Source organism: Trematomus bernacchii, unplaced genomic scaffold (assembly GCF_902827165.1).
Source record: "Trematomus bernacchii unplaced genomic scaffold, fTreBer1.1, whole genome shotgun sequence".
Lineage (NCBI taxonomy): Eukaryota > Metazoa > Chordata > Actinopteri > Perciformes > Nototheniidae > Trematomus > Trematomus bernacchii.
The window spans coordinates 8,326,659-8,344,483 of NW_022987698.1; the positions used below are offsets into that span (position 1 = coordinate 8,326,659).

The window sequence follows — 17,825 nt, forward strand, 5'->3', positions numbered from 1 at the left end:
CCGAGGCAGCAGTTTGCCCTTGAACAAGATAAGAACTTCCTATCAATACAGAAGTGATCTTAAAATATGTAGGGAAATTGCAAACACCATTAAAAGGAACATTATTTAAATATTTCCCCCACATTACTCAGAAAGCCGTTCAATTACGAGTTTACCTGTTTGGCATTCTTGTAGTCATTTTGGATCACACATAACGTTTTTTTACACCACTTTTTGTTTAAATGCAGTTACTTGCAACTAAAGTAAATTATTCACTGTGTACAAAATCATTAAAAAATTCCAATTTTGCATTTCAAGAAGAATAAGATAAAAAGATCTCCACAACATAACAAAAAGTCACAGACGGAGATTACACTGAAAGAGGAATTTATTGTGAGTTTTGCTTCCAAACTCATCCAAGGGGAGTTCAAATTTTCAAACATTCTCCTGTCTTCAGCATGTACTCTTATACATTTCGGCTGCACATTACAATATTTCACATTTCAAATGTCACAAATTTAAACAGACACTACAGACCGGATGCAAAACAGAATCGTTGTAGTTTATAGTAGATCATATTACAAATATAATCTAAATTTGCAACATACTGTAGTAACACCATTTTTTTTAAACGTCATTACATAATTACCAGCTGGACCTTTTCTACTTTTTCACTAATGTGTTTGCCATTGTTACCTGGCTGCTGTATCTAATTATGCTAACCATTGAACAATCAACAAATAAGTTAAATCACAGTTTGTGAATGCTCTATCAAATTGAATCCATCCAATGTTGACCAGAGTTGCCACTAAACAGATACCAGTATTGTTGCTGCAGTAAGTAGTAAGTATTGGGATGTACTTCAAGGCACTTTTTTTACAAGTTCTACAAAATTAAATAAGGTGTGGAGACTTAAGTACATTTTCGTACTCTATATTGTATTGTATCTATATAATGTAATAAACATCATGTAACCTAACTTGACATTTAGGAGGATGCGGCATTATTTTCGAATCTTTCACAAATAAGTGGTGTATGTCTTTACCTTTTTTCATAACTTCAATCATTACATTTCACATAGAGTATAGGATTATATTACATTACAGGCTTTAAGATTTCAAACCGGGCACAGTCAGTTTTTACATTATAATTTAAAACAAGGGGATGCTGGCATCTTTAGTCCGATAGAATAATTATCACATGGTACATTAATTTTCTTTGCCTGTCTGTTCATTTGGCCACCCATCTCTCCTTTAAGGGCTTATCGTGTACTTTAAACAGTAATCTAATTTGTTACAGGTATAATTACATTTCCTGTGCTGGTATATTCTCTACGAGTACTGCAATGTTTGCCTCTCATTATTGTTTGGGGAATAGAGAAGTTGACGAAACGAACGAATAACATTCTGTATCTGTACTGCAATCAACAGAATTGAGTAATGCCATGAGGCCTAACTGTGACCAGCGATAATACCATTTAAAATATGATGTTGAGGGGGCGTCTGTTGCCCCAGTGATATAGTGCTGAGGTGTCATGGCATGGTAACAACTGTTAAACTGCAGAGGCGTTGTATACACTGCAGGCCCTTCAGGGCTGTGAATCACAGCTGTTTTTAGGAGGTCTTGCAGAAGTTTAAATCTGCCACATTGGATGTCTGCGGGGCTCCGAATCTCACCCAAAAGCACTCATTCCAAATACACGGAGGGATCGTTTGTGATACACAGACATGATTGAGCCGGGAATTAGTATCATATTGGGCAAAATTGTCTACATTTGACATTTTAATGTACACATTATGTTTCTGTTTCCTGTTGTCAGTAAGACACTTGTTAAAACTTATCTGATTAGACAGTAGTCATAGAAGTATTAAAAACATCCCATTTAAGCTTTTTCAATACTTACTTTATTTTTGGACTAAGTAATCTACAGCCAGGTTTTGTAGGGAACTCAAAAACTTCCATTTGCCCAGTGCTGACATAATGACAGGTGAACGACCCTGTGAAATTGTTTAATATAGTGTTCAGTAAATGTGCTTTTGGAAAACTGTGGCTGCTGGAACAGTGTAGGAGAGGATCTGAACAGCGTATTGCCGTGTTGATACAACCTCTGCCAACATAATCAGTAACAATGCAGCAAGTGGACAGTAATGCTGAAGACAGGAGAGCAAACACTTTATGTCTGAGGGTTTGGAGTGGTATTGGTGTGTGTATGTGTGTGTCTTTGTGTGCTGTTTGTGTGTTGGGGTCAGATTCGAGTCAGCTGGTGCCAAAAACTGGACGGCATGAAGCTTTCCATCTTGTCTGCGAAGAAGCCCAGGGGTGCAAAGAGTGTGCTGAAGAACTGAAAGAGAGAAAAAGCCGAATGAGCCTTCAGTTGAACGTCAGTAAAAACTCTTCCCATCCATTCTTAGATAATGTTAAAAAATAAATCCCTGCACACAAGTTCACTAAATCATTGTTATGGAACTTATATTTCTGTCCTGTAAAGTAAAGTAAAACATTTACAAAAATAGTGAATCAAACAGAAACACAATGGTAGGTAAAGTGCTTGGAAAACATTGTGTTTGGTGTGTTTTACTATTAAGCCTATTGGTCTGTAAACAAGACAGGTGTGACAATAAAATAACTGATCTTGCTCAATTTTTTAAAACAAGGAGGCAGTAAGAAGGCATGAACATTAGTTGCTGAGAGCGCATTTGATTTGTAGCAGTGCAGACGGAATACAAAAACAGGTATCATTTTTTTTAAATGTTTGTAGTAACAGCATGACATATATAGTCTGATACAGGAATACACTTTATATTATCCATGATTGAAATATCAACATACTTTTATACATCAAATCAATCATGTTGACTTTCAGTTTCTCTTTCATTTTATAAATAGTGAAAATGGAATAAATATATGGGATTTGTTTACATACAAAATGTGCAAAAGGACATTCTTAAAGGATCCTTAAATCTGATGTATGATATACGAGTATGGTTCTCGGACGGACACTATTAAGAGTAAAGAGCCTTATAATCATGACAGATATACAGTATGTTGCTACAGTATGATACAACATTTTGCTTTGATAAGGGTCACCTATGACAATGTATACATACGTAATACAATTGCATAAACCCTATACTTTAACTCAACGTTGTGGCATTTACACAAATCAATTATCATAACTTTTTATTATTTTCTGCTGTAGGTAAAAAAAAAACATGTACATCTTATGCTAGGAAACTAAAAGGATCAACTCAAACACCCATTTTATGATTTCCAGCCGGGCATATAACCACTAACATCTAAGATTCAGATCTAAGATATTAGGTCAAATAGAGCATACATACGCACATGTTAGTGATTTAAGTTAGCTAGTAATATCGAAATGTCCTCTAAAATATTACAATATGGCTTCTCTCTGAAACCACTTGAGGTGCGCTTGATACACTTGACACTTTAATAGTCTCATAAGTGGACGTATCAGCCCGGCCAGACAAGTGCAAATCAAGTGCTCCTCTAACCCGGTCTATATATGAAACATATTCAACTACTATGCTTGCATGTCTGGTTTCCATAAACAAAGGAAAGGCAGGCTGCCACCCCTCCACTGTCTTGTGTAGCTTGCATCTTCTGTTGAAGAGCAGCAGATTCACATAAATCTGTTTTTCCTCAGAAGGCAGTGAGGATCGCTGTGTTCCTCCCTCAATGGTTTTCATGCACTCCATCTGAACATTACACAAACCAGGCTCGCCGGGGCTGCTGTAAAAATCCTATCTCCCCTCAATCTTTCCCATAACAAAAAGAAGAGCACTAGATGTTCTCTGTGGCCTTGTTTTGCTACAAGTCTATGTTAAGGCAGGACGCACCAGCAGGGTCATAAACAAAGGATTAGCCGAAGTAAGGAGTTTGCCAAACTAGCAAAAACAGATAACACAACACTTCTATCATAAATAAACAGTAAGAGCAAGTCATTCAAAGTTCCTAAACCTTTGAGGCTGTTAAGATACACTGTTATGTTTGCGTTATTCAGCTGTAGACACTGATAGCTTTAGTTGGGTAACAGCTTGTTTTGGCGGTAAACATGGACTTTACAAGCCTACGACTCCCATGAGCCTCCAGTGTTTCAGACAGTGATAGAAGGCAGCAATTACGACATGGGTTAAAAGGTTCATTTCAGAACCTGCCATTTAAAAATTACCCTATTAAGATCATACAATGTGTTCTTGTGTAATGACTAAAAGTGGATTATCTTAATCAGCTTTTATACAACAGCAACTTTGGATATACATTTGATGTGTAATTAAAGTACTTACTGCTTTGGCAAAGACACCCATGAGCTCAGGGAACTGATGTGTGAGCATGGCCAGCATGGCAGTGAAGGAGCAAAGGCCTGCTGTGAAGAGGATGAAGAAGGGAAGCTCTTTCTTTGGGTACACAGACACCTCGTGGAACGCTGGAGAGAAAGTGAGCATGGTCAGGAAAAGAAAGAGAGATAAAGTCATAACCAGTGCAGATGAACAAGAAAAACTGAAGCAAATCAATAGCAACTTTGTACAGCTATGCGTAGCTATTACACTTACAGGGCAGCAGTTCTCTATCTGCTGTTTCTGTGCATCCTGGGTAGGGGTAAAACAGGTGACCCTTCTCCAGTGGGTAGGGAATTATCCGGAAGGCTGGAAAAGCAAAAATGGGAAATTGAATTAAGATGACAAACACAACAAGTATGTTATTGTGAATTTTGACCATACATATAATTATGTGTTTTGGTATTCAACAATACCAAAGAGAAAGTATGATTTCAAAACTGTTAACAAAACAAAAATGTAATATTCAAAGCAGTGGGATTGAATAGAGAAGGTGATAGTGGTACGTACTGCCCTCCCAGGTGCAGTGTAGTAGGTTTAAGGCTCCTTCTGCCCTCTTCCAGTGCTGCAGGTGGAAGAAAGCATATGCCACTGCCTCGCTGTCACCCCTCTTCAAGATGTGCTCTGGAGGAAGGATCAGGCTCTTCATCTCTAATAAGTACTGCAGACAGAAAGAGGAAGAAATAGGACGTCAGTGCCATAATGCTTTTTGGCTTCTGACCTTGAAAAGAATGACAGAGAAGTATTTTATTGCAGCACTTTATACTGCAGTCAAACATTATGAAAGTGTGCAGAGTCTGATCTCTTGGCTAAAAAACTCAAGCTACAGTCGATTCAATTATTTAAAGAAATAGTGGCAAACAATTGCAACGTCCATCGTGTGCAAACATTTGCTGTCACCATACTCGTTCTCTATATAGTGTTTAAGAGCATAAATGCAAAGTGCCGGCAAAAAATGACCATAAAGCAGGCAAAGGAGACCAAATATATATTTCTTTGTGAAAAAAAGACTACTGAAATGGGATGTTTCTGAATGAGAAATAAGCAACTGTCAGCCTAAAACCTTCAGATGAAGGTTTGGTTTTCCGCCTATGGTTAAAAGCCAATTCATTCCACTCTAATGGTTTCATTCACATCTTCTCCCTGTATCTCAGTCAGCACTTCACTTATTTCATTGTGCAATTCCCTCTAGCCATCTCCCTGCAGACTAAAACATATTTTCTTCATGTGAAGTATTTGTTGTCGGCGTTATTTTGCAATTGTTCAAGGTGGGAAGGAAAAGCTTTCCAAAGCTCTGCGAGTGTGTGTTATTGTTACAGTACAGTACACTCATTCCATGAATGCTCACCCCCCCCCTCTCCTCCCCTACTGTGTAAGTTTGTCCCAGTGAGTCAGTCGGTTCACTCTGCTGACCAAGGCCCACATCCCAGAGTTAAAACATGTAGAACGGGTATGCTTTCTGATATTACAGTAAACAGACATCTAGAAATAAAAAAAACAGAATTAAGTGTACTGCATTTCTTCAATATCTATTTTAAGTTAAGGCCTACCTCTGTCCAAACATGAGTCAATAATGGGTGTGCGTTGGCTTTGCTGAACATGCCACTCTACGAAATATATGTCTGTGGTGCCCAGTGTGGCAGGAGTGTGTGTATGTGTGTGTGCGTGTGTTTGCGGGGCCCCCTGGGCTGGATTCCCAGGCGGCCAGCTTCACAGCGCTCTGGATCTCAGACTGACACTTTGGGAAGGTTACCCCACAGCTAATCCTGTCTAATCCCTTCCATGGTCACAGGCTCAGCCAGCCATCCATCCATCTGGCCGGCCAGACCGTGATGCTTCACCCATCTCCCCCTGCCTTACCCTCCTTCTCCACTCTCACCCCTCATGATCACAGCTACAGCAACTACGGCCTGGCTCATCCCCGTCTTTCTCCTCATCCTCGCTTTCCTGCTCCTGCCAATATCATCATTGTTGTATTCTAGCCATATTCAAACATATTTCTGTGTATTATGCTCTCTGCAGACAGCCCACCCTACCCATCTGTCTCCCGCTGGCCACCTCCTGAATCTCTGACCCTAATGGGTGACAGCTCGCCACTTCCAAACAGGTGTGAACACTCCTCCTCACTTATCTTCTAGCCTCTTCTCTTTCCATCTTGACATCCTCTGTCGACGTTACAAGGATCGGCAGCTAAGGACGACCAGAAGCTGCTGGTTTGACCTTCTCACTTATCCTCTGTCTGACTGACTTAACTCAGCTCTCTCTGCTCCAGCCAAGACACTTGACTGCCAGGCTTCATCCTCCCCACCATTTTGGTCTCCTTTCTTTCGATCACAAACCATTCGCCATCCTCGACTCCGCCGGCACCAGAGTCAAGGCAGTCAGCCAGCTCTAGAAGCAAAACTACCAGTTTCTGACAAATAATATACATTTTGTTTTACATACACACTTTAAGAGAACCCAGGATGAGTAGGAAGCTGGCTTTAATTTAGGGCATAGGATATGGACAATCCGTTAGCAAGCAAATTTGTTATTTTGGTTAAAATTCGATATTTATTTGTAATTGTGTAATTCTTTTTTATTTAATAAAAAGAAAAAATGCATGCATGCTTCTTAGTAAACATTAAGCTGTCTTTGGCTCTTTTCTGCTTTAACAAATGTAAATGTCCCCTCTGTGGGAGGAATAAAGGTATTCTGATTTAACAGTATTACACATATCTTTACCTCAGTTTGAGTCTGTTTGCTATATTGAATAACCAGTAAATGGCACCCTTGTAGGTGTGGGTCCCCTGTGTTTTAAGATTAACCATTTAGAGGGGCTGGCTGCTCAGCTGTCCTTCCTCGCATGCCACAGTATTAGACCTGGTGACACCTCAGTCCTCTGTGCCGGCCGACCCCCCCCCCCCCACCCTCTCGTTCTTCGGCCTGCTTCTCCACTCCCTGTCGCCTCTTTGATGAAGGGATTGGGTTTCATGTGTTCTCCTTTTATCCCTGGGCAGTCATAAGCCCAGAGCATAACTCATAAGCTGCCTTCTGATTCTAATCTGCGGCACTTTGCTGCTCACAATGGGACACACAGGCAACAATGACATCAGCCTTGTAGTGGCTCTATAAGGGTCGGACAAACATACACGTGTTCGGCGAAGGAACATAAAGACAAACAGGTGTGGCAGATTAAGAATCTCATACAGTGAGTAAAAGGCTCAGCTAGCTACTCCAACCTCGACTGAGGACAGTGGCAGACCGCTCACAGCTCACAGCGTTTATTCTAAAGTGGGCCATTCCTTACTACTCCCTCCCTTTGCCTTGTCTGAATCAAACCTCATCCATCTTAATACAGAACAAACCCACGACTGCTGCTCTGTATCAATTTACAAACCAAAAAGGCAATTTCAGAGGTAAACTAAGAAAAGGTCCGCATTTTTAAGGCTTGACATGTGATCTAGAGGAGAACATGTCAACCAGAATTGGGTGAGATGAGAAACCGCCTTCCAAAGTGGAGTAAACTAGCAAGGTAGATGGGATCAGGTCACCCAAACTGCTTCAAAATAACCGTGCATGGACCTAAGTGGTGGTACATTTCAATGTACAACAGATTTAGATAGCAGGAACAATTGATCAGCTGTCCAAGCATCCAGAAAACTGTCAGTTTTTAAACCGCTGGCTGCTTGAGAGGCTGATTGGAACAGACAGACAGATGGAAAAAACTAAATGTGGAGGAGGGGGATAAATAGAGAAGGACAAGAAGATGAGGACTGGAGGCAAATAGAAGGTTGGGGGAAGTAAATAGGGGCAAGATGGAGAGCTTGCGAGGGAAAGGGTCGTTTGGGAGGAGGGCGGTGTGCACTGAACCAGACTGAAGCATGTGTGTGCGGATGTGGGTTTAGTGTGTGTATAGCTATACAGCAGTTTGAATAAGCTCATGTGATGCAGCCTAGTATGAAATTCATATATAATCTCCTTGGCATGCTTGATAACACACCCACACACTTAATACTTGACCCACCATTGTTCCCTCATTACTCCACGTGTCCATTCAGCTTTTCCTTTATTTTTTCAACCTTAACTTGATGTTAAAACATGCCGTGCTTACACTCACACAGACACAGGTACGTTTCTTGAAACCAATGGATAACTGGTACATTGATGATGATGATGATGATGATGATGATGATGGTTAAAAATATACTATATTCCCATGGATTCAGATTTGTCAATGCTACTAGACTCTACTCCAGCTCAGTGTAGCAGGTATAAGCATCAGCATATACTTAAATTACTCAAAGTAAAAGTATTCGCTATGCAGATTGGCCCATTTAAGAATAATATATATCATATGTATTCATTATAATTATTAATGCATTAATGTGTTATCAAAGCTGGCAAAGGTGCAGCTAGTTTTAATGACTTTGTATGCTGTATTACTACAGGTGTAACTAAAGTCTTATTTAAGTGTTGATTATATTTCACATTAGTCATCAAAATCTGTTAAGTAATTTAAGCTACTAATAGAATTGAGTGTATTAAAAGTACATAATTTACCTCTGAATTGTCATGGAGTAGAAGTACAAAGTACCATACAATGGAAATACTCAAGTGAAGTACAACTATCTCAAAATTGTACTTAAGTATAGTGCTTGAGTAACTGTACTTAGTTACTTATCACCTCAGATAATTGCTTAACTATAACTTCTCATCTATAAGGAAAATACATTCCTCTGACGCCATATGAAATTAAGCTGTTTTAAAATCAACCAGTTATTTGATTATGCTGTACAGAAAAGAATAATAGATGATTTACTATCGAAAGTATCCATTAGATGAAGTCCTATATGATTGGCTGATAACTTTCTAACCTAAGACTGACCTTTTGCTTAAGTATGCCCACATTTGTACACTATTTAGTCAGCTAGAATTAAATCTACAAGACCACAGAATTAGTGAACTTTTGGACAAAAGCCCTTTGCAAATCCTACTTAAGGGGGCGACAGACCAGCCTGTGTTTAAAAGGCAGAAGTCACAGGTGCACTCATCATAGCAGACAAGACAAAGCAACAACCCCCCTTCTTCCCAACTGTTACATTTACATTCAGCAAGTCAAAACGTAACACAACTCTGGTTTAGGCCTGATTAAGCACCAGATGCCAGTCAAAGGCTGAAAGATGAGCCTAGCAATAATTCCCTGTGAAAGGTGTGCTACAAATGTCCTAAAGTTGGCAGTGGTGGCCAACATCAGACTCTCTGTTTGGCTCGAACGGGGGATGAGGGAACATGAGAGGATAAGAAACAGGATGAGGGTACGTGATGAGAGGAGAGAGGATGGCTGCCTCTGGGCACAGTGGGGGAGGGAGCCGCTGGAAAGACAGTGGAAATGAGGGCCCTCACTTTAAAATCAAAGGCTGGATCAAAGTGCTGGCTGACACCCCGCTCCCACACACACACACACACACACACACAAACACACTGATTCTCTTTCTCAGAAATAGAGTCAGCGAGATGAAACAACACCACACTACAAAGGCCAAACTGAGACACAACTCGGCAGCAATACTTGTGTATAACTCGGTGTGTGCACGTGTGACATCTAATCCTGTGGGAACTGATGTGAGAGGCCAGATGGATATCCAGTGATATGTTCCTCATGGTTCAGTTGTTTAAAGAGCTCATTTCTTATTACGCAAAACTGAAACTAATCCGTCATACCTTTACAGTATTCCTAGGGACCTACATGTGGAATCCAAACTATACTACCTGTAAAAACACACAATGCTGTATGATTCCAAAAATATCGTGTTGTCTTGTAAGTGTAGTTGATAAAAAGGTGGAATTCAGCCATTTCACATTTAAAAGTGTTGGATTTTATTTTGACTAATTAATACTAATTACAATAATCACCCAAATCATTGATATAGGAAACAAAATATGCATAAAAAACAAGCTTTATTGTCTAATTCTGAGAATTCAGGTGTGATAAAAGGAATTAAGAGTTCCCGTTTAAAGACCCACACCGTCACCTGCTGGTGAGCCAGTACATAGCATGTCTGGAATAATGAGAGCGCTTTATTTGTATGTTACAGCACCTGTTACTGCTGACATAAATCACCTATACGTTTTAGGACTGATAGTTTATCTGTCTGCCAGTTATTCATGATTATTTCTGTGTGACAGTTATGCATGGCAGGTGAAATGGTGCCATTTGACTAAATATAGAAATTCTACCCAAATCCACCCAATCCATTTCCAGCATAGCAGCTGCATGGATGAAAACAGACTTTATATGTTTCACTATGTGTGTGTAACAGGATGCATGCAGGCCAAACAGAGGGCTAGTCCAAACAAATGAGGAACAGGAACAGGCACAACAAGGTCTGTCCCGATAATTACTTGATCCACTTATCGTACATGCCAGCATGTTGCCAGAATAAACAACAGGCTTTTCCCAATGAAAATAAGACTTGGGAATTGTGTGGACCTTACACATTGTAGTCAACGGAGCTAGAGAGTAAATGTTATTGATTTTCTTTGGTTGTCTGATTTTATGCTTTATTTAAGGGGCTTAAGAGGTTAAGGATATCAAATTCAGATTTCAATGTTTGAATAGTCTTAAGAATTAAAAGTTCATTGCTGATAAAAAGGGTATGCAAATATTATCATTATAACAGCAGCAGAAAATGGCAATACTATCATTTATCACAAGGTTATATATCCTCCAACAGAAGTAATTATTGTGACAGGCCTAGGCACAACACAAAGTCATGATTGGTTTTTCGTGACCCGCAGCAACCATCAGATTCAGTGTGAGGTGTATTAGTGTGGTGACTGACCTTTGGCACGTGTGGATTGAACTCAACAGCTCTGTGTATGGCCTCCACAGCATTCATCTCTGCCGTGCTGAGCCCTCGCCGTGACGCGGCCTCTGGAGAGAACCTGAGACAAATCACCTCAGATGACACACTGTAGCAGCTCACATTGTTGTTAAAGCTGCTCTTAGTGCTGACATACAAAACAGGTTTGAAAAGATACTGAGTGGTATGCAAGATTCAAAGGATATTTAAAACCAAAAGGACACATACTTATCTGATACAGCCCGTGCTTTCAATAGTGCTGATGTGTAGCATATAGTGGCTGATTTTGGCAAGCTGATGTCTACAGTGGCAGAGGAAATTGGGGGTCATGTGACATATCTCATATTTTGCCAAGCAATGAGCAAATTTCAGTGCAAACATAGTAGAATTTCTTCAGATTTCTTGCGTTTTACCGTCATATTTGGCGAGGACTGCTTGGACATCAGCATATGCCTGAAGCTCTAGAAGTGCCTCCAAGAGGTTTTCGTGTATATTTAACATTCCCAACAGTGGGAACTCCTTCATTAACTGTGAAAATTGAAAATATCACACAATAAATATGGATTTTGTTTTGTACTTCTTTAAGACCAATGTGTTAAGAATAGTACATGTTGCATGCTTATATAAAAAATTACACTCACATCTCTCATCATTTTAACTGCTTCTTTAATCCGGCCCAGCTTGCGTGCACACATTGCCATTCTACGTTTAATGTACACCAGTAAGTTGATATCTTTTCCAGCTGTGGATGGCAAACAGAAGATATGAGACGATTAATCAACACTTATCAGTCAATCAATTTTGAAACATGAATATCATGGATACAGCTTGTGGTCTTGCGTAGAGGAAAAGCATTGATGCATTGATGGCATATTGCACCTGTGACTACATCCTTCATCACAAGAGGTTGTGGACAGATGTGGTCTGATCTATTTATAGCCGTTCTGCGCTGCTGGCACTGCACAGGGTGTGGCATGGCATGTTGCATTACTATTTATAAAAGTGGGTGTAGTTATTCCTAAACTAGTTAGCTATCATTCAGCTATTGGGCCTCGTGGTTTAATATGCATTACTTAATGTTTATGTTAATCCATTCTTACCAATAATTAATGCTTTTTTGAAGAGGCGTTCAGCTTCTGTGATAGTTGTTGCTTCTTCCTCTGCTAGGAGCACATAGGCTGCAGCACATCTGCACACAAATAAAAGACACAAAGAGACAGATTTCAACAGCCCGTCCTGTTTGCATGCACTTCAAAAATGTAGAGCATTAAGGAAATCATTTGAACACGAAAGCCCAAATTAAAAGGCCATAATATCATAACATTTATTTGTTTATTTATGTAATTAAAGCAAGCAGAATTACAAAAAACGTTTGCGTACTACCATTTTAAATGCATTACAACAGTACAGTAAATAATGTTTAGAAGATACAGAGTTATACTTATTAATACAATATTTAAAGAGACCGTATAACACTGAGTAAGAGGAGGACTCACTCCTGGTTCATTTCAATGGCCTGGTAGGCTGCTCTGATCCTGGCTTGAGGATTTCTCTCTCTCCAGGCTTTCTGCATAACTGTAATGAGATGAAACTCAAGGTTAGTATACATGTTGACTCGCAATCCTGACAATTCAATCAATTAACTTTTCCAAGTCAAAAACTCAAAGAAAAGACCAAAGAAACATTTCTGTTTGAACATTTACAAGGAACCAGAGATATCTCTTCCAAGGAGCAGTCTTTTGCTTGAACATTCTTAAAAACAAAAAAATATTACATCTTTGTTTGATTGCTAGTCACGGAGTAAAACTTACCAGCATCTTCTGGCCGTAATTGTGGAGTGTCTCCTGTGAAGAAGGTCTGATGGTCTTGAGCAGACAGGTTCATATCGTAGTAGGTTAAGGGTTCCTTCCCGGTCACCCAGGTGTACCTGTAGTGTAAAATATAAAATAATAACAGTTCAGCTGCAGTTTTATGATCCACAATGTATGAACAGAAATAAAGCAATTTTCTTGGACAAAGACACACTATGAGATGCACTCCATACTGCTAAATCTGAATTACACATACCTGTTGTATTCTGCTCCTCTGAACAGATTTAAAGGGTTCCTCCAGACCTTACACTCTATCGAAAGAAAGACAGTTTCTATTAGTGCTAGTATTATTATGAGTCGCATTGCTGTGATAGTTTGTATTATATGCATATTTACCAGAAACACTGGGCCTGGGCTCTGCCTCTCCATTAACTGAAGCAAACAGACCAGTGGTGGAGCTGCTCTCCACTCCCCCCAGCAGAGGACGCAGGTGGCTCACTGACACTTGTTCAATGAACGAGGTCCCATATTTACGAAAATACCACCACTCAAATATCTGCGGAAGAAAAAACATGTTTTTATAAAGTATGCAATAAGAAAATAAAAGCTAGGTAAGTGATCTTTTCGTGGTAATTTATTTCATATCACTACACTAGACAGTGGTTCTTCTTACAATATTTTGTCATGCCCATGGAAGCGTCCAAAAACTAATTTAATGCAATAATGGAGTTTAATCTCTGCCCAAAATACCATTTAAAAGAGAAGATAAGGCTCTGTCGCTATACTGACGATAAACGTGAGCTGGTATTTTTGTTTGGAAAGTAAAATCTTTTTATTTTCTCCCCTGCGAAAAATCTGTTAATCTACATTACATCAGTGCACAACATTAATGGTAAATTAACTACTTATAAAGCGCTTTATCAGGTCTTTTCCACCCCTCAAAGCGCTTTACATACTACGAGTCATTCACCCGTTCACACTCATTCATACAGAGCAGTGTCACTTGCTCTAGGGAACCAACATCCACACACAAAAATCACACACTTTTGGCAAATCAGGAGCAATTGAAGGTTAAGTATCTTTCCCAAAGATACATCGACATATTGACTGCACGGAATGGGATAGAACCCACAACCTTATGGTTCAAAGATGACTGCACACTTGCCATAATCGCAAAGAAAACGTATAAAATGGTAATTTATTGAGTGGCTGGACAAATGTTAACCTTAACTAGCCATTTGGCAAAAGATAATTTTGCTCCCTGCATGCCATTATTCTCAGTACATACATCTTGATAACTGTATTCTACATAGCCTTGCCAACATAAGATAACTCGTTTGTTTATTGCTTCTAAATTATTCTGATTTATTCAACCTTTGTTCTGCTCCACTCTCGCAAAGTGTTTTCACCCCCTCAGTTTAAAAACAAATGCACCAGGTGTACTATAATTTATTTTTCATTAGAGCATTTAATTTAATTGTGTCACTCCTTACTTAAACTAGGCTTCAACCACTGTGTTTAATCTTGGATTTTTGAAAAAGAATACAGAATATGGGACGATTTGATTGTATTGAAGTAAGTGGCTTACCATCAAATATATTTGTAAAAATGGTTACTATTAAACAGAGGTTTGACGGTGCAAGGAATAACTTACAAGGATGAGTCCAGAGATGAGAGAGGAGGTTCCAGTGAGAGCCACATAGAACTTGGGGGTCAGTGTATTCAGAAACACTGAGGCTGAAAGAAGAAGGGGAGACAGTTAGTATTCTGCCATAATGCTACCAGGTGTCCTATGTTGGGACCGTGCAATTAAAAAAAACATGCACCAAACCACATTTCAACAGAAAAGCATGGCAATAAGATTAGTAAAGCCGGTGGCATGTAGCCTTATACCTTTTCCCGGTTACATTGTGCAAAAATTAGCACACAACAATAAACTACCCAATCATGAATACATCCGATACACGCTGCTGTTTGAAAATAAAACAACGCAGATGTAACATACGTATGTAAAGAGTCGACTACGAACTAACCAAAACATTTCTTTATTTGTGCATGAATGAGTCAGAAACCGGACTGTCAAACGAACAGCTCCCGCTTGCTGTCAGCTAAAGCCAGCTAGCCGATGCTAACAATAGCTAGCTAGCACTTGCTTTCATTCACCTGAGGTAAGAGTTTCCTGCAGTTTCAGCGGGCTCCACAGGACGTATATCATGATCAGAACCATGCCGAACCAAATGAAGCACACGTAGGTCCATGACCAGGAGAGCCAAGACTTTAATTTCTCTGTAAATCCGAGAGATTGGGGATTACTGCCAGCGGTGTCCTCCATGTTTCTCCGGATGCCTGTAAACAGAGGAGTCACGTGATCACCAAGTAAAATGACTTCTATTTTGAAATCTCCACAAAAACCCATTTCCGGGAACTACAGAAAAACTTTATTTATATTTTGGAAAAAATGTACTCATTGTCTAAACTCAAATATATGTTAATTAATATGTAAATAGTCTATATCTTTTTAATTTTTTAATTTTTAATTTATTTGGGGTCACATTATATTAAAAGTACAGTTTTTCAAATAATATATTTTTAGAGACCCGAAAATGACAAATGAAATAGCAAACAAAATTAGTCAAAAATAAAATAAAAACGAAAAAGTACACAGGGGTTGTTTGAAATGGCAAATGTCTACATGTACATATGCATACATATCAATACAATACACATACACACATACATGTGTCCATACACACCTATTCAATCGGTGTATAGAAACACAGTCAAACAAGGGATGGTCGTCTTTGGGATATGTAAATTCTCCACTTTTTCCCTATTAAATAGTCCATATCATAGCATAAACATAAGCTTATATGGAATAGAGACTGAGTAAATGATGAAATATCCCCCAAATATGATTGGTGTAATAAATATCAATTAGATTGGGACCAATTATAAATTATTCACTTACATTGTAGTGTTGTGTTATAATATAAGCATGATATCTTACTCTTAGACACCACTGTTGCAGCCCACCATAGGCTACCTGAGCTTTGCTTTTATCTATTTTGTTCTACTTTTAATGCGTAGGGAAAAAAAGAAAAAACTAGTACTATGATGCATTTTTGTGTCATGCATTAAATTATGTTGCCTAATCTTACTCCTCTAACAGTCAGCTGTTAATATAAGGCAACAATGATCTAGCTGTTGTAATAATATTGTATTACACCAAGAAGCATTTCGTTTTTAACATTTGAGAAAACACTTGGCAATCCTAGAAGACGATCGCTTCAGTTGCTTGTTTTGCATAACCAACAGTTGAAATCCAAAAGAAAATCCATTAATTACACTATCATTCAGAGAGAATGGCCAAATCATCAGATTTGTGAAGCTGGGGCCAATGTTGTTGGCATGTTTGTTCACCAACTAATTAACTGACACCTAATTGATTATTTAATTCACCTAATTCATTTCATTAACATAACTATTCGTAATATAGGCCTTATATTAATGATGGATAACCTCCAGAAGCTCATTTTAGCTGGTAATACTATTCATGACCAGTAGGAGGGGCCATTACCACATTGAAACTTTTACTTCTGTTGCCATCAACTGACTGCAGGTGGAGACAACATTACATTTGGTTTTCTCCCTCTTAGTATTGAGATTCATTACAATATTGAAGAAATGCATGCAAGTGCCCTCTTTTTTCGGCCCGATTTTCTCTACCAATTAATTTGTGCAGGCCTAATCTAAAAAATTAAAATTTGAATCAAAGGGTGGGATTTTGTTGAATTGCCAATGATTGTACATTCAGGATACTCTCTATTCCTATGATTTACATAACAAAAAATGTACTTTGTCTAAAATAAACAGTTCACTAAGATCGTTGCTATCAGGTAGAAATATATTTTTGGATGCATACAACCCGTAGCACTTCTCACCTTGTGCGATTGACTCACATCCCACCAGTGCAGGAATAAATGTGATTTGTTGGAGTGCATTCTAGTTGGAGGTTACAGCCATTGAATGACAGAGAGCCAGATTTGGTCCTGCTCACACATGCCCTTGGGTGTTTTCTGCCTGATGCTGATGGACAAGCACACGCGGGGTTAAAGGCCTGTCATATAAATCAGGTACAATCACTTTAGAGGTGAAAACATGCATGATGCCACTGACAGGAAGGAAGAGTGAGGAAAAGAAAGGAGGAATAAAAGCAACAGAGGTCTGTAGAAGTTATCGGGGTTGTAAAGCATGACCTGCATGTCTGAATGTATTTCCTGCTGAAATCATATTTCCAAATGACCTCTGCTCAGTGACTCATTCTTTGATAAAACATACATGTAGCTCCAAGAATATACTGGGTAAACACTGTTATCTCCTCTTGTATTAACACACCACCACTTTTATCGGTTGGATCTCAACAGCAGTCAAATAAGATAAATATTTAGATGAATGCAAGGACATTTGCAGAATGTCTTTATGTATCTGAAACACATGTTATTATAAAACATTTTATATTATAAATACAAATTATATACAATACATTTCAAATATAAAACATTGATACAAAAATTGCAAGCAATGGACCTCAGTAAGTGGGACATGACCTGTACACAACCGGTCAGCCGGTGTCCAGTCATGCAGAAGCAATATCTCTCATCATTCTGCAGTCACCTGTATACTTAAGGTTCATTTACAATTTCACGTCTCTTATCCTTTCTGCCATTCTGGACTTCATGTTCTGTTTATGTAGTTTCTTTCTTTTCTCTCCCCAAAGCTTTTAAGAGTCCTCTAATCATACATAATTAATCGGGGTTTTCACTTAAATGCAC

The 17,825-nt window shown here is 38.9% G+C and overlaps 1 protein-coding gene across 1 annotated transcript; it reads right to left on the reverse strand.

Moving 5' to 3' along the window:
- Nucleotides 1–349: 349 nt before the first annotated feature.
- On the reverse strand, nucleotides 350–15,328 carry st7l (suppression of tumorigenicity 7 like). Its single transcript, XM_034139424.1, has 15 exons — nucleotides 15,157–15,328; nucleotides 14,648–14,730; nucleotides 13,390–13,549; nucleotides 13,250–13,304; nucleotides 12,994–13,109; nucleotides 12,679–12,757; nucleotides 12,283–12,371; nucleotides 11,824–11,924; nucleotides 11,596–11,710; nucleotides 11,411–11,483; nucleotides 11,162–11,264; nucleotides 4,848–4,998; nucleotides 4,554–4,646; nucleotides 4,287–4,426; nucleotides 350–2,320 (listed from the first exon to the last, which is right to left on the reverse strand). Exons 1-15 carry the CDS (start codon nucleotides 15,323–15,325, stop codon nucleotides 2,225–2,227), a joined length of 1,623 nt encoding a protein of 540 aa, XP_033995315.1. The 5' UTR covers nucleotides 15,326–15,328; the 3' UTR covers nucleotides 350–2,224.
- Nucleotides 15,329–17,825: the final 2,497 nt, after the last annotated feature.

What these genes read in the sequence shown, in the direction of transcription:
- st7l (XM_034139424.1), bottom strand. Translation starts at nt 15,325, where the DNA reads ATGGAGGACACCGCTGGCAGTAATCCCCAATCTCTCGGATTTACAGAG. An exon ending in ATTACGGCCAGAAGATGCTG is followed by an intron (nt 12,758 to 12,993) that starts GTAAGTTTTACT and finishes ATCTCATTACAG; the next exon opens with TTATGCAGAAAGCCTGGAGA. An exon ending in ACACTGCACCTGGGAGGGCA is followed by an intron (nt 4,647 to 4,847) that starts GTACGTACCACT and finishes TTGCTTTTCCAG; the next exon opens with CCTTCCGGATAATTCCCTAC.